The sequence below is a fragment of the Ambystoma mexicanum genome, chromosome 3p (assembly GCF_040938575.1).
Source record: "Ambystoma mexicanum isolate Mex_15411 chromosome 3p, UKY_AmexF1_1, whole genome shotgun sequence".
Taxonomy (NCBI): Eukaryota; Metazoa; Chordata; class Amphibia; order Caudata; family Ambystomatidae; genus Ambystoma; species Ambystoma mexicanum.
In genome coordinates, this window is record NC_090925.1 from 892388673 (window position 1) to 892409052 (window position 20380).

Below are 20380 nucleotides of genomic sequence, written 5' to 3' on the forward strand. Positions count from 1 at the left end.
TCTACACCAGCTGCAAAATGTGTTCCAACGGCAGCGGTATAAAGACTTTGTTGCTGGCCTTCTGGCCGAAAGCAACACCTCCATGACGTCATCAGGGAGATCCCAATCCTTGTACCTCACCCTTTCAGAAGCCAAGCGTGAAGGTTGAGGGTTCTGATGTCTGGATGGAGAACCCGACCTCCCTTCTGCGAGAGAAGATTCTCTTTGAGTGGAAGACGGATTGGAGGGCAGATGGACATATCTAGAAGGTCCAGGTACCACGTTCTCCCGGCCCAGACCGGGGCAATTAGGATCATGGTTTTCAGGAATCTTCTGAACCTCCTGATCATTTGAGGAATAACAGGGACTGGTGGAAACGCGTAAAGGAGTGGAAACTCCCAGTCCACTACGAACGCGTCTCCTAGAGCTCCTCTCGGGGGAAATTCCCTTGAACAGAACAGATCGCACTTCCTGTTGGTGCTTGTGGCGAACAGATCCACCTGAGGGGTTCCCCAAAGAGCGAAGATCTCTTGAAGGACTTCCTGAGCTAGCTCCCACTCGTGGGAGACTGTGCTCTGCCTGCTCAGAGCGTCCGCTGTCAAGTTTCTTCTCTCCGGGTAGGTGGACTGCCAATAGAGAGATTCCTTCCTGAATTGCCCAAAACCAGAGCTGCATTGCCTCTCTGCACAGTGCCAGTGACCCTACGCCTCCTCTTTTGTTGAGGTAGTGCATGGCCACCGTGTTGTCCGTCATTATCAGGACATTTCTCCCCTGTACTGATGGCAGGAAAGCTTTCAGCGCTAGTCTGATCGCTATCAGCTCCAATAGGTTGATGTGTAGTCTGGACTCCTATGGAGACCAACGACCGCTGATGGTCAAGTCGTTGGCATGGGCTCCCCACCCCGTGAGTGAGGCGTCTGCGACTACTGTTATCTCCGGCCATGGTTGCCAAAACAGTTCTCCTTTCAAGATGTTCTCTAGATAGGCCCACCATTGAAGGTCGCGGGCTACCCTGTCCGGAATCCGGAGGAGATCTGTCATTCTCCCTGAGAATTGCGACCACTGAGTTCTCAGTGGCCACTGAAGAGATCTTATTCTCAGGCGAGCCTCTGGCACAAGGAAGATGCAGGATGCCATGAGGCCTAGCAACCTCAAAAAGTCGAAGGCTGGGAGACGTTGGGCATTTTGAAATGTGTTGACCATCTGCAGAATATCTTGAGCCCTTACCTCTGGTGGCGAGGCTTTTCCCAGGGAAGTGTCCAGGACCGCTCCAATGAACTGGAGTCTCTGTGATGGTATCATCTGTGACTTCTTTAAATTGAGGGAGAAGCCCAGTCTGTGAAGGAAGTGGCAGACAATCTAGCTGGGTCTGAGCTTGTTCCGAAGATGCAGCCCTGATCAGCCAATCGTCCAGGTAGGGGTAGACGTGGATCCCTTCTCTCCTTAGACTCGCAGCCACTACCGACATTAGCTTGGTGAAGACCCTCGGGCAGAGGTAGGCCCAAATGGCAGAACTCGAAATTGATAATGAGAGTCGCCAATTGCGAACCTCAGGTATTTCCTGTGTTTGAGATGGATTGGCACATGGAAATAAGCATCCTGAAGGTCCAGAGATACCAGCCAGTCCTGGAGCTGGAGGGCCTGAAGGATCTGAGAGAGTTACCATCTTGAACTTGTCCTTCCTGGGGAACTTGTTCAATTCTCGTAAGTCCAGGATGGGTCTCAGTCCTCCGTCGTCCTTTGGTATGAGAAAGTAGGGGGGGGGGGGGGGAGTACCATCCCTTGTTCCTGTCCGCTACAGGTACCGGTTCTATGGCACCTTTCTCTAGCAGGTCTATAATTTCATGCAAGAGGAGCAGATCTGGAACTTTTAGAGAGCTGTTCCCCGGTGGATGACTCTGAGGGATCTGTAGAAAGGGTAGGCAGTAACCCTGGGCAACTGTCTCCAATGCCCAAGCATCTGACGTAATAGCCTGCCATTCCGTCAGATGGTGAGTTAACCTGCCCCCTTACAGGTGTTTTGTGTGTAAAGACCTCAGAGTGGTTTGGGGCGGCTGATGCAGATGCCGAGGGTAAAGAGGCACCTGCTGCGGTCTTAGTACTTTTGACCCGTCCACCTCGGGTGGATCTCCTTTGGCCTCTTTGAGCCGGCTGTCCTCTTCCTTTCCCGAATGCGGAATAATAGCGAAAGGACTTTCCTCTCCCAGAGGTTCCTGAGGGGAGAAAAGGAGTTTGGCGGATAGCAGCTCCTAAAGATTTTGCTGCAGCTTTAGATGTCTGCAACTTTTCCAGACAGTCATCAGCCTTTTTTCCGAATAATGAAGAGCCGTCAAAGGGCATATTCAAAAGTCTGGCTTGTACATCTGGAGCAAAGCCCGACTTTCGCAACCATGCATGCCTGCGGTTTGTTGTACTAGCCGCCATGGCCCTGCTGATACTGTCAGCGGAATCAATGCCAGTTTGAAGTGACTCGCACATGGCATCCTTGCCATCTTTAATAATGTTAAGGAAGGCTTCCTTTTCCTCTCCTTCAGGTATGCAGTCAGCCGCTCGCTGAAGAAGCACACTCCCACAGTGTGTCACTGAACCTGGCGAGCTTACAGGTGGCGTTGATGGACTTCAACGCCATACTACAAGCAGTGAAGACTTTCTTTGCCATAGAATCGTACCTCTTGTCATCTCTATCCTGTCGGACAGTAAGGTAAGCAGTCCTGCTGCTTGATGAAGTTGCCGCTTGGACCACCAGGCTCTCAGGATCAGCTGCAGCTACCCTATACTTGGCTGATAATCTTTTATTGACAGCAGGGATAACTTCAGTAGTTTCCCAATTAGATGCAATATTTCTCTGTAAGGCTGCATGGAAGGGGACCACAGGATCCTCCTGTGGACCTTTGTCTAATATGTCTGTCAGGTCATCCTCTTGAAAAACAGGCGAAGGCGCAGACCAACCCATGAATTCAATAATCCTTGCCATCAGGGTTCTATAGGGTGTTTCGGCATGTTCCCCTGGGTCTGGCTCAACAAAATCCCCTTCTGGGGAAGTGTCCAGCCCACTTGCCTCATGTAATGACTCCTGTAGTTCTTTCAACCTTCTTTCCTCAGAGGTGAAATCCTCTGAAACAGGTAGTGTGGTCCTCTGCAACCCGAAGGTTTCCTGGTCAGAATCTTCGCCTTCTTCATAAATTGAAGATAATCCAGGGTACTCTGACCTCTGAAATGGTATAAAACCCATTTCTAAGGCAGAAGGAGCCAAACTCGTCATTATTGGGTGAGAAAACATCGATGTCGTCGACGCCGATCTGACAGGCTTCGAAGGCGCAGAGAACGGCGTCGCCGAGAGCGGCGTCGCGAAACCCGGAAGAGGCCTTGAAGAACTCGAGAGGATCGGGATCCTACTCAAGGATGTCGACGACTGCCGGAGGCTCTTGGAATCACCGTTGGCTGTGGAGTAGCCGTGGTCTTCTCTTTCATCAGTGTCGTTGTCGGCGTTGAGGCGATCGACCGACGAATGCGTCAAAGAACGCTTCGACAACGGCGTCGATGGCGCCGATCCATGCGTCTAAGGAATCTTCGACGATGGCGTCGAAGACGGTGCCTTCTTACCCGATGGCCCGTGGCGCTCTCGGGTGGCATGTTTCGCCGGGTGCTGCGACTCGCGGCGTTTTGATTTTTTGGGTTTTTCACCCGGGGTATCACCCTCAGCTGTCTTCGAGGGGGTCGAGGCAGCTTTCTCGAAGACGCTTAACATTTTCTTCCTGAATTCCTCCCACTCAGCCAGAGAGCTGTGTTTTGTGGGGCAGGAGACCCTTTCTGGGGAAACAGAAGACGAGGAAGGGGATCTTCGACGTCTCTTCTTTGAGTGTCTTGATCTCGACGAATGGTGGGAGCTACTTCGAGATCTAGAATGGGAATGTTTGACAGCGAGGAGACTAATGCCTCGAATCGGCCGAAGAAACCTTCGATGAGGTTTTGACTGACTTACCTCTCTCGAGCTTCCCCTTGTGCTCCTTCAAGGCTTTCACTGTCATGGACATGCAGTCCTCACACTCCGAACAATGGTGCTCGGCTCCCAAGCACCACAAGCAGATCCTGTGTGGATCCGTTAGACATTTTTTTACCGCAGTCTCGACATTTTTTGAAGCCGGATCACAGCGTTGTCGGTTGCGATGAAGATGCCATCAAGAACGAGTTGGTATATTTCGAGTAGATGTAGATTAGATTAGATTATCTGACTGAACTGAGCAACGATGTTCTGAGGCCCAACGAAGCGCGGAAAAACGGAACTGAGCAACGGACGCCGCGCATGGCTATTTATGGGCATGGTGACGTCGGCGCCGATACGGTGGCCGTCGAGGGACATCGACTCGGCGGACGTCGACGCGCAGCGCCCTCTACGGAAAAATTTCTGAGGCCAGCAAGCTGGAAACGTATTATCAAAGATAAGGAATACGTCAGAGGACACAATCCCTTCGAAGTAGTTATTTGACTCTTTACTGCACTTATGAGCCATTCCATTCTATAGGTGACAAGCTCTGTTCTGATCTTTTGAACCATCCAGGTGAATGTCTACTTAAACCTTTGCTAAATCATCTGCTGAGCCATCCAGTCTCTTCAGATATTTAAACTAAACAGCCACAAGTTTAAATCAAGCCAAAACCAGTGTACCAGAGATACTGTCCACAGCACTAGAGTAAATTATTTATCCAAAGTTCTATAAGTGGATCAGTCACAGAATAAAAAGGCAGAACTCAATTAGAAGAGCATGCAACTTTTCCTAGTAAACTATGGAAAAAGCATGGCCACAGAAACAGCCTCTTTGAAGTACCTGCGCTAACCCATTCCACACAGTGATGGTAGTCACACAGAGGGCATAATGTCAGAGGCTTATGACATCATCCAGAAGATGCTGCTACAAATCAAACCGTCATTGTGGTACTAAAAGAACCTTCCTGAAAATGACTTCCACCTGGAAGGTTAACACATGTTCTGCACATGTTATTTTTTTATTTTTAGAATAACATCATGACTGCATAACAGCCATAACTGATATATTCAGGAGTCCTTTTTGATTGCATTTTTGTCGCAAGTATTGTGCAATTTTTATTTAACAGTGCATCAAAGTTTTATTGGTACGCTGGCAAACGGGTAAATGCAAACTATTCAAAACCATCTTCAGAAAACTCTGCAATAACCTATAATGATCAGATATTTACAATGGATGATTATGAACGTTTCTGCAGTGCACAATTCTGAATTCAAACCTGATTCAGCACATCAGAACAAGCCCCTTGCTAGTTAAAAATAATGGGGATCAGAAAACTAAATGTTTTTGCTAGTAAAGTTAAGTGTGAACTACCATATGTAGTATCTCAGGTAACACCTGCAGCTCTTCGAATTCTCGGATTTTCAGGGGATCAACATCTTCCTCCAACTCCCAAGTGCTTTCTTCATACGACAAAGAGCACCATTTAACCAGATAGTGAGTAACTTCCTACAGAGGAACAAAAGAGTGTAAACATATTGAAAGTTACAGCAAACATCTACAAAGCAAACATTAAATTCATCTAAAATGTACAGAGGAAGGTAAGCAGAATTAGATGGCAGAATGTGACGATGCTCGATGGGATAGGACGTAATGTGTATGCAGTTGGGCCAAGGACTGAAACATTTAGAAAGATGCTTACCATTTACTGCAACCAATTCTTGACTGCATGTTTTTTTCAATGTATTCTATCCCATCAGATTGCCCTCAGTGATCCAGCAGAGTATGTGATTTGATCCACATTACCCTTTGATCAAAATCAAATAAAGGCAATGACAAGAAAGAGGTATACTCAGCTGCCATTAAAACATTTTTTTAACGTATTTCCTGTTAGGCAGAAACCAGTGCAGTTCCCTCTGGGACCACTGCAAAAGATTTAGGACTACAGGTGTTTGGCAGTAAACCCACTTGGTAGCAGTCTGTACCACACAGATTCACTTGGTAGCTGTGGCTGAGCAGTCAGACTTCCCTCAAGAAGAGTTAGGCAGTATACAGAGCATCACAATAGGTCAAAAGAACACAATAGAACAAGTAAACACTGACCAGAGCTTGGTGTAAAAGAGATATAATTATTTATTTAAAACCACATCTAGAAAAAAACACAGGCACTAATAGTAAGCAATCCAAAAACACGGTCACTAAAAGATATACACTCCCTTAAAAGAATATCAGACAAGTCTTAAGTAAAGCCCCACTTATTTTCAGACAGCGTTGAGCGCTTAACGTAGATGGCACTCTAATAATTCGTTTTCAAAAAGGGAGAGAAAAGCAGAGAGTAAATTGAAACAGATCCCAACATTTTTTCACGAACACAACAAGAGGGGAAGGCAAAGTAACACTGAGTTTAGAGTCAGTAGGCCGGATCCGCTTTAAGAGGATCAAACTGAAATGTGTCCAAGGTCACACGGTTGCAGTGCACAAAAGTCTTGTAACGGTTCAAAAAGGAGTTGGACCAAAAGAAAGGGACCAGTTAGATGGTCAAGGCGGCCAGCCCAGTCCAGAAGGTTAAGGGATTATTATTACCTTGTAGGAATCTTTAGAAAGGGAGGCCTGGCGGACACGGTACCTTAAAGTGGTGAGAACACTCCAGCGGGGGCTGGTTTTCCTGGCAGCGGATGCAAGTCGGTGCTTCGTCCGGGGGAAGAGAAGATCTCGTCGGGGAGGAAGACAGGAGTCTGTTGCACTGCCAGGGAAGAAACCAGCCGCGGAGTTTCTCATCTAAAAGGAGCGGTCCGTTGATTCGCAGTCCAGTGGTAAGTGGCTATCCGGTTGCCGGGGTGCTTGGCACGGGCAATTCGACCACAAGCCGGTCTGGGGTGCGAAGAGAAGGTAAACTGGTTGTGCCCACCAGTCAGGGGAAGAAGCCTCTCCAGCCGGGAGATCTTCTCTGTCGTTGGGAAGTGGCGAGTCGGTTCCGCAGGGCTCCACCGGTGGTGTCGTCGTGGTAGGTCGGCTCAGCTTCTCCCTCGACGGATTCTCAGGTCCATTGGCGACTTCTGAAGTTCCAGTCCCCAAAGCCCCGATTTTATGCAGCATACCCCCATTCACTCAGCCTAGGTGTCAATCAAACAAGCTAAGTGGTGAGCCATCACACAAGAGTGCGACTTGAGTTACCAAGGTAACTCAGTCCAGGGTGCCTAAACCCCCTTCCACACCCCCTGTGGTACCCAGACAGAGTGGCACCACTTTTGGAGGCTTCTGTGGAGAAGCCCGCCAAAAAGTGGAACAAAGGGTTCGACTTGGGTTGGAGTCACAGAAGAGAACACAAACGCCATTTTAGAATCGAGTCCTGGCAAAAAATACCAACTGGCGAATTAATATTAATTAAATAAACCGGCGGTTTGTTCGAGGCTATGAGAATTAAATAATTAAAGTTGGTAGCCTCGAACAATGGGAAAATCCCATAGGGATATATTCGTGGTCGAATATAAAAAGTAGTATTCACTGCCACCAGCCAAAACTCGATCGGAGGGACGGAGACGTGCCCCCTCGACTAACAGACCCCGGGCAATCGAATTGCCCCGACCAGTACATCCCCAATATGATGGTTTGTACCGGTTTCTGTTAATAATTTGGGACTAGTAAAGCCAATGGTGACTTTACATGCCCTGGGAGACAGTAGTCAGTCCCAGGGTATGGAGTCTATGGTGGGGTGTCACTAGGACACCCCTGTGTCACTGCATGGAGGGTGCTGTGTAACACACATTGTAAAAACACATGATACCCTATGGAGTAAAGGACCCCATAGCCCATAAAACACATTAACGGTCAAAGGAACACCATAAATCATGTCCAAGAGTGGGAGAAAAAGAGTCTCACTCTTGGCAGGAGAAAACAACAAACTCCAGAAATCCAGCAAAGCTGCTGGGGACTCACTAGGTTAGAAAGTTCAGCCTAAAGAGAGAATTCTCCCTAACATTTCCTCATGAAAGGCTACAAGTCTCATCACTCTCAATAACTAACCCTGTATCCCTGTGGAAGCAGGTATCCCAAGAGAGAAGACCACAGTGGATCTCAACGTCCAGAACTACAGGTAAGTATACTTCATAGCGCTTGCTTCCCTTTTCTATTCGGCAAGCAGGCACACGAGTGCTGGGTTTGCAGTTCCCACGTATGCAACAGTAGTCAGCCCAACAATGAACTGTCTGTGGACTCGCTGGCATGAAAAACATAGGACATCCTGCAATACAGAGGGGCAGGGCGACTTCAGGAGAAGTTAATCTGGCCATAAAAATGGTCTGCGATACAACAAAATGAGGTAAAAAAAAGAAACCAACTGCTAATGGTCCCTAAAAAGAGGATTTAGAATGCCCCAAAATATGAATTCTGTCTTAACAATCATCCTAATTGTACCAAGAATTTCATTGCTATTTCCAGTCAATTTTGAGCATGCCCACTATAGGTGTAGATGGTCCACCCCTCAGACCACAGTTCCTCGGGCAACAATCGGAAATATTTGTGTACATTACATGTCATTTGTCAGGAGTCAAATGAAAATGATGCCCAATTTTCAACCAAACTTTCTTCTGGCAAATTGAGTGGCAGCAAAAGCCCTAAAGATCATACCAAAACAGCGACCGTGTACCAGACGCCACAAGTTTGAGGCTTTCGGTATTTTGTAAAATGCAGTGATGAAATGAGTCACCAGATTAGACTTCAAAAGTTTCTCAACTGGATTTAGCACCCTACAAGCCACTGTTTAAGGATGGTGCAAGACCACGTGTCTGATTAGTTTGTACTGGAGGTGGTCAGACTTACAGACACCTTTACATTTTTGAAAAGTTTTAATTTGATCTCCCAAACGCACACCACCAGTTTTGCGACAAACTGCCTCCCTCCAATGTTCCAAGTTGAAACCCCTCAGCAGCGGGGTAACATTGGGATTGAAGTGGATCAGTGTCAAAGGAGAATGGAGATCGCCAAATTCATTTTCAATGAGAGACGGTAGCACACTCTCGCCATTACTACACCTCTATACATGATGGTATAACTGTGCCTACTTTGTAGCCAGACTTCAAATATGGCTGAACAGATTACTGTTAGGCCCATTGTTGCCCATATTTTGAGAAACATTTAGACCATTCAAAAGCAATGCACAGATATGATATGGTATAAGTAATTTATAACACGCCTGTACACAAGTGTTTCTAGGCGCGACAAGACAAGGAAGGGAAGACGGAGGGAGGACAAGACAAACAATCTTATTAAGCCTTGTGTCATTCAGATCGTGCAAGTGAGAGAAAGGGAGGGTGCAAGGGAGAGGGGAACGGAAAACAGGGTAGCAATGCTCTGTGTAAGTGCAGCCTGGGCAGCAAGGCTCTGGGTAGTGCAAGGAGAGCAAGGGACTTTAGGGTTACAGTTACAGCCGCCAAGTGCGTAGCCAGTGCAAGGGTGACTGATCAGGAAAGTGCCTGGTACCCGGTGAGCCTTTGAGGGTAGCCAAGCAACCAATCGGTAAAGCAGACATGTTGGTCAGCAGGGGAGGGAGCGAGAAAAAAGAGAAGAGGAAAGTTTTGAGCTGCTTCCAGACCTTCAGGTGGTTCAGCTCAAGCTTGAGAGGGGCAGGGAGGCCATTCCAGAGGGAGGCACCTGCAGAGGAAAGAGATCTACCCCCCCCCTCTCCTCCTGGAGAAGTGTTTAACCCTTAGAGTTGGAGGTAGCTGTGCGAAGGGCTCGAGAAGGAAGGCATTTTGGAAGAGAGCGTTGGATGTAGTGCAGGCCAGGACCAGAGAAAGCCTTGTGGACAATCCAAAGGGTCTTGAACTTGATCCTTGCAGCCACCGGGAGCCAGTGGATGGATTTCCTGTTCTGGATTAGTTGCATAGGACGGAGAGTAGAAGAAGGCAGATTGAGAAAAAGGCTGTTGCAGTAGTAGTAGTAGTAGTAGTAGCAGTCCATCCTAAAGTGAACCAGGGCTCTGGAGACATTGAGCTTCTGGGTGAACGTGAGAAAGGGAAGAGTCCCTTTGAGTGCAGCTGGTAGTGGGACTTCTTGGTGACATCTAAGATGTGAGGAGAGAAAGAGTGGAGTCGAAGATGACACCAAGGTTTTTTGCCTCGCAAGAAGTCTAAGGAAGAGGGCCCAAGGTGGGCGGCCAGAGTGAGGGAGGGGAAAGCAGTGTCAGGGGTCCCAATGAGAAGGATCTCAGTCCTACTGGCACTAAGGCAGAGATTGTTGGCGGCACACCAATCCTGAATCGTGGATAGACAGGAATGAGCGAGAGAGTAGGCTGAGAGGAGCCTGAAAGAAAGCCAAGTGTCATTCGCATAACACTGAATGTTAGAGAAGGTAGAGATTAGGTGGGCCAAAAGGGCCAAATAGAGGTTGAAAAACCAGGGTGAGAGGATAGAGCCCTGGGGAAAGTCACAGGTAGAGAGAGGTGGCAGAGAGCAAGGTACCAAGTTGGACCTGGGAGGGGCGGTCCAAGAGGAAGTCGATTGATCAGAATGGCGTGGTTGACCATGTCAAAAGCAGAGTAAAGATCAAGGAGGATGAGGGCAGAAGGAATATTGGAATCGAGGTTAGAGAGCAGATCTTCACGGGTGTTCAGGAGAGCAGTTTCCGTGGCTTTGGCAGCTCTGAAGCCAGACTGACGGTCATAGAGACAACCAACAGATTCAGTGTGGAGATTAAGCTGGGAGATGGCCAGCTTTTCCAAGAGTTTGCCCAGGAAAGGGGTGATGGAGATTCTGCAATAGTTCGTCGGGCAAGTAGGATTGGCAAACTGCTTCTTGAGGAGGGGGTGCACAATGGAGTGCTTAAGGGGAGAAGGGAGATGGGCAGCTTTAGAGATTCATCTAAAATGAAAAGCAAGACCACTCTTTTCTCTAGATGATTTAAGAAGTTAACTTGAAATCATTGGCTGCACCCCTCCCACCCTAAATAAAATTATTGGCCATTTTATTGAGCTGAAAGAAAAAGCAAAGCTTGAGAAGTTACTACAGTAGATGGGGGGTGCGAGGGGTACATTTAAATGAGAGACAATTCCCTCATCCTAACCAAGCTAACGTCCAAAGTACCAGATTTGCTCCTATCACTTTGTAACAGGTGTAAATAGCTTGATACAGAAAAGATCTTTCAGATGCAAGAGATATTTCCAAATATTTCAATTTCCCCTGTACCAAACAGAAGGTGCTTACAATTATTACAGCAATCAAATGGGATCTTCCCAATTTCTGTCTTTTGTAGGTTTACTTTTCAAAACCTACTATAAAGCAAAAGATGAATAGTTATTCATCGTAGTGGCTAATTTACTCTTAGTACATAGTCCCCTTTCCTCCATACTGTATGGGCGACCCTCGCTAGGGATGGGAGACAGAACCTTTCTCACCAGAAAAAACGTTCTTCCCCTCTAAATTTAGAGGCGCACGTGGGGGCGTGGCCCTGGGAACATTCGCTCGCCCGACTCCGCCAACCGGCGCCACTCCTCAGTCCCCATTGACACATCAACAATATTTAACATTGCCAAATAACTCGAGTTTTATTAGGGGAAGGATGGTGGGACGTATGGGGGAAAGGGGACTATGGACTAAGAGTATGTTAGTCACTACGGTGAGTAACTATTAATTACTCTTTACGTCCCGTCCCGTCCCCGCCATACTGTATGGGGGATTACAAATGAAAGTAGCCCTAGGGTTGAGAGGAGACCCTTCTTAAGAAAACAGGTTCCTTAGAACCGCTTGTCCGAAAGCCGTGTCCGACCTAGAGGTGGCGTCCAAACAGTAGTGCTTACAGAAAGCCGAAGGCGAGGCCCAGGTGGCCACCCTGCTGATGACTTGCTACGGAACATACCGCTGGAATGCAATGGCCGTTGCCTTGGCTCTGACAGCGTGGGCATGCATGTTCGCTGGTAATGGCTTGTGCTGCCCCTCATAGGCCTCCTTGATGGCCGAAACCATCCACCTTGCTAAGGAGGCCTTGGAAGCCTGATAATCGGGTCTCGATCCACCGAAGGTGACAAAAAGGGTGTCTGACTTGTGAAGTCCTAGGTCCTGTCTAGATAGTATTTCAGAGCGCATCTGACATTCAGACAGTGCAAGACCCTCTGAGGCTCATCCTTGGGGTCGGCGAAGAAAGTGGGTAAGACTATCTCCTTGTTAAGATGGAAAGAGAAGGCTACCTTCGGCAGGAAAGCAGGGTGCGTCCGTAGGACCACCTTATCCTTGTAAAAGGTGGTGTAGGGTTCTGATGTCATCAAAGCCTCTATCTCGCAGACTCTGTGCGCCGAGGTGAGGCCAACCAGCAGAGTTGTCTTAATGGTGACCAGCCCGATGTCCGCGGATGCCATTGGCTCAAATAGTTTGTGCGCCAAGTCGCCCAACACTACATTGAGGACCCATACCGGATGCGGTTTCTTTATAGGCGGGTAGAGTCTGTGGAGGCCCGCAAAATGTTGTTTGACCACCGAGTTGGAGGAGGAGAATAGGCCATCCCCCGAATTCCTGTAAGCCACTATGGCTGCCAAATAGGTGCGGCATGTGTTCACCTGTACACCAGAGTGGGCAAGGTGTGCCAAGAAGGAGAGCACATCGCCCAAAGTGCACTTAAGGGGATCGATCTTGTTGGAGTCGGCCCAATGGCAGAATCTAGACCATTTGCTCTTGTATTGCTCCTTGTAGCTTTGCTCCTGGCGCCCTGAATGATTTCTAGGTTAGCCTGAGAAAGGCTGAAGTGTCTCAGCGTGACCTGCTCAGGAACCACGCTGCGAGGGCTAACTTTTGAGGGGCGGGTGGACTATTCTGCCCCCCACCCCCAGCTGTGCTAGGAGATGAGCAGGGCCCAGCGGTGAGTGAATGGATGGCCTGTCCGATAGGCTGAGGAGCTTGGAGAACCACAGTCTCGCCAGCCACCATAGAGCTATCAGAATGATGCTGAGGTGACAAAATTCCTTTATCTTGCCGATCACCCTGTGGACCAGGGGTGTGGGCGGGAAGGCATAAGCCGTCATACCATTCGACTGTCTGGAATGCGTCGCCAAGGGAGCCGGGCCCTGGCCCTGCCACAAGGCGACCTGCTGGCATTTCCTTTTGTTCCAGGAGGCAAACAGATCCACTTGGGGGTGCCCCCATCTGAGGAAGATCTACTTCAGTACCAGGTCGTTCAACTGCCAATCGTAATTGTCTGCTCCCAGTTTGCTGAGCCTGTCCGCTTCTAGGTTGGATTCGCCCGGGAGGTGGACGGCCATGAGGTAGATTTTGTTCTCCAGTGCCTATTCCCACATGCTGATCGCTAGGTTGCACAGTAGAGGGGACCTGGTACCCCCCTGCTTGTTGACATAGCACATGCTGGTGGAGTTGTCCGTCTGGATAAGTACTACACTGCCTCCAGTGAGAGGGCAAAAGTCCTTGAGAGCCAGCCAGATGGCCTTCAGCTCCAGCCAATTGATGTGAGACTCCTGCAGAGTCCAGACTCCATGGACGCTGTGGCTGCCCAGAGTGGGGCACTAGCCCTCCAGGGAGTCCATAGTAATGGTGACCTGAGGGGCCAGCTGACTGGAGGGGCTTACCCGTCATCAAGTTGCAGTCCGCGGACCACCATGTGAGGTCCAAGTGGAGAATGCTTGGGAGCCCTTCTCCTGATTCCATGAGGCTGCGAAGTGCAGCTGTAATCTCCTCATCCTGAGCCTTGTGTGGGGTACGGCCAGTAGAACCGCTGGCCTTATACCAAACAAGTATTGGTACCACCAGGCCGAGGTCACTGTCCTGGAGAGGAAGTGAGTAGTGGCTCTCTTGATGGCTGTGATTTTGTCCTCCGAGGGAAAGACTGAGCTCTTATCCCAGATGAGGCCCAGGAAGGTCAGGCCCTGCGTAGGCTGCAGCTGAGACCTCTTAAGGTGGATAGTGAACCCCAGGTCGTGGAGTGTGTTCATCAGTGTGGAGGAGGTATGGAGGACTGCCTCCAGGGAAGTGGCCCTGACGAGCCAGTCATACAGGTAGACATGGTGACCCTGGGCCCTGAGGATGGCTGCCATTGCATTTATTAACCTGGTAAATACCCTGGGGCTGAATTGAGCTGGAAATGGCAACCCATGATCCTGAACCGGAGTAAAGAACGATGTATCTGCCAAACAGGGACGTGTAGATACGTGTCCTGCAGATCCAGGGAGCACATCCAGTCTCCCCTTTCCAGTGTCTCCGCAATGAGTGCTGGCATATCCATCTTGAATTTTTGCAGTGGAAGGTAGAGGTTGAGGATGGAAAGGTCCAACACAACTCTCAGGCCAGCCTGGTGGTTCTCCTGTATGGCGAAAATCCTGGAATAGAAGCCCAAGCATCTCTGGTGGGAGGGTGGGGCGAGCGACCGGATCTCCACCAACAGAGTTGCTGTCCCAATCTGTGGGAGAGGAGGGGAGGATAGAGGAGAGGAAGGGACCGGTAGGCGGTACCCTGTGGAGACTACAGATAGGATCCAGGGTTTCGAAAAGTTCTGGAACCAGAATTGCACGTGAAAAGCAGCCTGCCACCCACCGGAGACACGTGGACCCGAAGGGACGCGTCATGCCTTCTTTCCCTCCGAGGCTGTTGCGGAGGAGGGTGACTAGGAAAAAAACCTTGCCTCCCCCGTCTGTGGTTTCCACTGGTGCCGACTCTGAGAACGGTAAGATTGTCTGGACCTCTGTTCTTGGAACCCCAGGAACCCACCAAACCCCCACCCCTTGTCAGAGCGTTGATGTGACTGGGTGTACGCCTTGGGCGTGGCCTTAGTAAGAATAGAGACTTCTCAGTTTGCTAGCTGTTGTTCTTTTCATCTAATTCCTAATCCGTGGTGGAGTGAAAGAGGTCACTACCCTTGAAAGGAAGGTCCAATATGTGTTCCTGGTCATCAGGATTAAATTTAGTAGCCCAGAGCCAGGGCATCCTTCTCATGTTCGTGGCATTGCAGATGGCTGGCAAGAGGTATCGATGTGGGCCATGGTGGACTCCATGATGTCCTGCGCTACCAGCCTCGCTTCTCCTAGGCCCGCTTTGAAGCGTGCTTGGCTCTGCGGCAGAAGTTCCGGGAAGAAGTCTACCATCTCCCACCAAAGCTTTTGGTTAACGGCTGCCAGCACGGTAGTGTTGGCTTGACACAGGTGCAAGGAGGCGTTGAAGTACAGCTTTTTCCCCATACGCCTTCAAGATCTTCTCCTCCTTGCCTAGCAGTGTCGAGGACGAGGTGGCCAAGGACGACCGAGACTTCGAGTAAGTAGAGTGACGCTGCAGCGATCACCGAGGAGTGCGGTTGAGGATGCACCGAAAGCAAGAGTTTATCCCCCTCCATTTGCCTATACTTGCGTCAAGGCGCCAAATGGCAGAATGGCCCAAGTGCGGCTTGGGCCAACCCCTCTTGGCCAGGGCTACAACATCTTTCTGCATCAGGATCCCCGTTCTGGTGGGGGGTCTTAGGGTGAGGACTTCTGCCAAGACCCCCTCCTCTGGCTACTCTACCTCGGGTTGGGGAAGGTCCAAATATTCTGCCAAACTTGCAAGGCGTTCGAGGAAGGGCCCTGGCGGAGGACGGCATCTCAGGACCCCCCTCCTCATCTGTGTCCACCCAAGTGTCCAGTTGGTCCTGAGAGGGAGGTGAAGTACTGGGCGCCGTGGGCTGCGGTGTGGAGGCCGGAGCCAGTGGCTGCTATGGAGGCTGGTGTGGAACCGCCTGTACTGTGGGAGGTAGGGCAGCCGGAATCGAAGGAGCCGGCAGTGGGAGCTGCACTGGGGCCCGAGGCGCGAGAGCCATAGGAGGAATGACTATGGGTGCCGGTGGAGTGACCGGAGGGAGCAGGTCTCTGATAGCATCCCGGAGTTCAAAATTGGATCAGTCTCGTTAGTTTTTGTAAGACCTAACCGAAACCGTAATAATTCACTGCACAACAAAGAATTTGGGATCCTTCTAATATATGGGAGCACATATGAACTTGATTTTTCACATAATTGAAAGTTTAAAGTATTATTTTAGATTACTAATCAGTGCTCTTGTTTTAATCCAATTTGGCGCCAGGATGTCTGGCCGGGGCAAGAAGTGAGGAGGTGCCCGAAACTCCCTGTGCTTAATCCCATTGGTTGCAGGAATGCACCCAAAGGCGATTGGCTGGCGGTTTCAGGATTGTGGGGTAAACTATCCAAGAACAATTCTTCTGACCCAGACTCCCCTTCCTCCTCACCTGTTCGTGATTCCTCAGATGAGTCTTCTGAAGATATCTCCCTCCGGCTTCTCCAGGCGTGCTCCGGCTTTTTGGGACGAGTTTTAGGAAGAGCCCCGCCGGAGGCCACCCAGCCTAATCCAGGGGGACCGCCCTACAACCAGGGAAAAGCAAGGCTGAAAAACGCTGGGACGGTGTTAAACTGCGGTTTCTTGAATGCAGTAGACTTCGTGGGATGAAAAGGCGTATCCACTCTTTCCAGAAGGTGCTGAAGAGGATTCTTCTTAGGCAGCGACCCTGCCGCAGGAAGGTAGAAACTCCAATACCCAGAATACACTGGTGGGAGAACAAGACGCAAAAGCGGGCTAACAGATGCGTAGTAGAAACACAAGGTAAGTGTAAGGGAGAAAACTCTGAGTAGACTCGGAGTGGAAGAACGCTCCGAAGGAAAGCAGAGCGTAGGGAGGGGCAGAAAGGCGGCCGATAGATTAGAACGAACCGCTAGGAAAAGGGAAGAAGGAGGCACAGAGAAGGCAAAGCAAGGGAGGCAGGAAGGCAGCGGGAAAAACTAGGGGACACAGAACCACCAGAACAGTGGACGGAGAACAAGCGTGTATACCCAAAGGAGGAGGGTTGCAACGCATCGTCGCTTAGGCGTGACGCGTATATGTATGTGATGCACCGTAAACAACTAGAGCGCTGCATTAGTTTCAGCTCAGTAGCCCTTCTTCCATTTCCACCATAGTTTCCAGGGACGGTGGATCGTGACAGGCTGGCTGTCCAGCAAGGAAAGCCAATGTGCTGTGTAATTGATTGATTGATTGATTGATATTTTATTTCTATCGCGCTCATACACAAGTGTTTCAGAGCGCGACCAGGCAGGGAAAGGGACCAGGGGAGAACAAAAACAACGATCTTACTAGGCCCAGTGACATTGAGAACGTGCAAGTGTAGGGTAGAGGGAGAAAGGGGAGAAGTGCATGGAAGGGGGAACAAAAAGGAGAGTGCGGAGCGAGAAGGAAAAAAAACAAAAATAATAATAAAAAAATAAATAAAAAGGGAACAAACAATGGGAGTGCAGCCAGCAAGTGGCAAGTGCTGGGTTTATGGCAGCAGGCCGTGTAGGCCTGAAAGTGCAGGAAGAAAAGGGGAGGGCTATATGGGTACAGATACAGACCCCAGTGCAGGGGGTGGCCCGGAGGCAGTGCGTGAGGGTGGCAGGATGAGCAGGAACCTGGGCCCAGAGGACAGAGGGTGGCCAGGTGCATGGTGCCAAGGGTGAGCAGAATCAACACGGGAGAGGGGAGGAGAAGGCAGAAGCAAAGAGGAAGGTTTTGAGGTGCTTCCGGAACCGGAGATGGTTCTCCTCAAGTTTTAGAGTGGCAGGGAGGCTGTTCCAGAGGGTGGCCCCAGCCGAAGACAGATCTACCCCCAGCTCGTTTCTTTGAGAAATGACTGACCCTGAGAGTGTTAGGGAGAATTCTCTCTTTAGGCTGAATTTCCTAACCTAGTGAGTCCCCCAGCAGCTTTGCTGGATTTTTGGGGTTATGTTTTTCTCCTGCCAAGAGTGAGACTCTTTTACCCTCACTCTTGGACATGATTATGGTATTCCTTTGACTGGTAATGTGTTTTATGGGCTATGGGGTCCTTTACTCCATAGGGTCTCATGTGTTTTTGCCTATGTGTGTTACACAGCACCCTCTGTGCAGTAACACAGGGGTGTCATAATGACACCCCACCATAGACTCCATACCCTGGGACTGACCACTGTCTCCCAGGGCATGTATAGTCACCATTGGCTTTACTAGTCCCAAATTATTAACAGAAACCAGTACAAACCATCATATTGTGGACGTACTGGTCGGGGCAATTTGATTGCCCCGGGGTCTGTTAGTGGAGGGGGCACGTCTCCGTCCCGCCTGATTGAGTTTTGGCTGGTGGCAGTGGAAACTACTTTTTATATTCGACCGCGAATATTTTCCTATGGGATTTTCCCATTGTTCGAGGCTACCAGCTTTCATTATTTAATTCTCATAGCCTCGAACATACCGCGGGTTTATTTAATTAATATTAATTCTCCGGTTCGTATTTTTTGCCAAGACTCGATTCTAAAATGGCGTTTGTGTTCTCTTCTGTGACTCCAACCCAAGTCGAGCCCTTTGTTCCACTTTTTGGTGGGCTTCTCCATAGAAGCCTCAAAAAGTGGTGCCACTCTGTCTGGGTACCACAGGGGTTGCGGGAGGGGCTTTAGGCACCCTGTACTGAGTTACCGTGGTAACTCAAGTCACACTCTTGTGTGATTGGCCCAAGTGGTGAGCCGGCATGTTTGAGTGACAGGCTGAGTGAATGGGGGTTTTCTGCATAAAAGCAGGGCTTTGGGGACTGGAACTTCAGAAGTCGCCACAGGACCTGAGAATCCGACGAGGGAGAAGCTGAGCTGACCTACCACGACGACACCACCGGTGGAGCCCTGCGGAACTGACTCACCACTTCCCGACAACAGAGAAGATCTCCCGGCTGGAGAGGCTTCTTCCCCCGACTGGTGGGCACAACCAGTTTACCTTTCTTTCTTTGCACCCCAGCCCAGTTTGTGGTCGAACTGCCCGTGCCAAGCACGCCGGCGGCTGGATAGCCACTCAACACTGAACCACGAATCAACGGACCGCTCCTTGTACCTGAGAAACTCCGTGGCTGGTTTCTTCCCTGGCAGTGCAACGGGCCCCTGTCTTCCTCCACGACGAGATCCTCTCTTCCCCCGGACGAAGCACCGACTTGCACCCGCTGCCAGGAACAACAGCCCCCGCTGGAGCGTTCTCACCACTTTAAGGTACCGTGTCCGCCAGGCCTCCCTTTCTAAAGATTGCAACAAGGTAATAATAACTCCTTAACCTTCTGGACTGGGCTGGCCGCCTTGACCCTCTAACTGGCCCTTTTTTTTGTTCCAACTTCTTTTTGAACCATTACAAGACTTTTGTGCACTGCAAACTTGGACACATTTCGTTTGGATCCTCTTAAAGCAGATCCGGCCTACTAACTCTGAATTCATGGTTTTACTTTGCCTTCCTCTCTTGCTATGTTCTTGTAAAAGTGTTGGGATCTGTTTCAATTTGTTCTCTGCTTTTCTCTCCCTTTTTAAAAACGAACTATTAGAGTGCCATCTACGTTAAGCGCTCAGCGCTGTCTGAAAATAAGTGTGGCTTTACTTAAGACTTGTCTAATATTCTTTTAAGGGAGTGTATATCTTTTAGTGACCGTGTTTTTGAATTGCTTACTATTAGTGCCTGTGTGTTTTTCTAGATGTGGTTTTAAATAAATAATTATATCTCTTTTACACCAAGCTCTGGTCAGTGTTTACTTGTTCTATTGTGTGCTCTTGACCTATTGTGAATGCTCTGTATACTGCCTAACTCTTCTTGAGGGAAGCCTGACTGCTCTGCCACAGCTACCAAGTGAATCTGTGTGGTACAGACTGCTACCAAGTGAGTTTACTGCCAAACACCTGTAGTCCTAAATCTTTTGCAGTGGTCCCAGAGGGAACTGCACAGGTTTCTGCCTAACAGGGAGTTAGAGGAGCGGAGTGCTCGAGATGGGAAGTATTTGCGGAGGGAGAGCTGAAGGTATGTTGGACCCAGGCCCCAGAAAGCCTTGTGGACAATGCAGAGGGTTTTGAATGAAATCCTGGCATCCACAGGGAGCCAATGGAGAGATTTCAGAGCTGGAGAGATACGATCCCAGAGCTTGAGGCCAAGGACAAGTCTTGCAGTCCTGTTCTGGATAAGTTGTAAAGGGCGGAGAGTAGAGGCAGGTAGATTAAGAAAGAGGCTGTTGCAATAGTCCAGCTTAGAGAGTACCAGAGTTTGGGAGACAGTGAGCCTCTGGGGGAATGATAGCTAGGCGGAATGAATGGGAGAAACCTGCATAAAAGGCAAGGCTTTTTGGCTTGGAAGGCAGAGTTGACCACTGGAAGAAGGAATCCGAAGAAGAACTTGGAAGAGATGCCCGCTGCAACTCCTGGACCGTTGGTTTGCGCGGTGAAGCCCTGCTGCTGTGTTGAAGCTCCAAATTCGCCTTGACTAGAGAAGCCCTGCAAGAACAACTTCTGCCCTTGAGTTGGTGGGACCAATCAACTCCAAAGTGAACTCGTCTGGACATCCTCTGAAGCCGGCTGTACTTCCACTGCTGCTGCTGGAACCGAATTGCCAGGGAGATGAACACCTGCTTGGGTGCATCACTTTTAA

The 20380-nt window shown here is 49.6% G+C and overlaps 1 protein-coding gene across 4 annotated transcripts in view; it reads right to left on the minus strand.

The window, feature by feature from the left end:
• CHD6 (chromodomain helicase DNA binding protein 6) overlaps nt 1-20380 on the minus strand; it is a 2307824-nt gene that overhangs the window by 2039283 nt on the left and 248161 nt on the right. For all 4 annotated transcript variants that reach the window (XM_069652122.1, XM_069652123.1, XM_069652121.1 and 1 more), the window contains exon 9: nt 5336-5470. In XM_069652122.1, coding sequence (XP_069508223.1) covers nt 5336-5470 — 135 coding nt within the window. The remainder of the gene's footprint in view (nt 1-5335; nt 5471-20380) is intronic.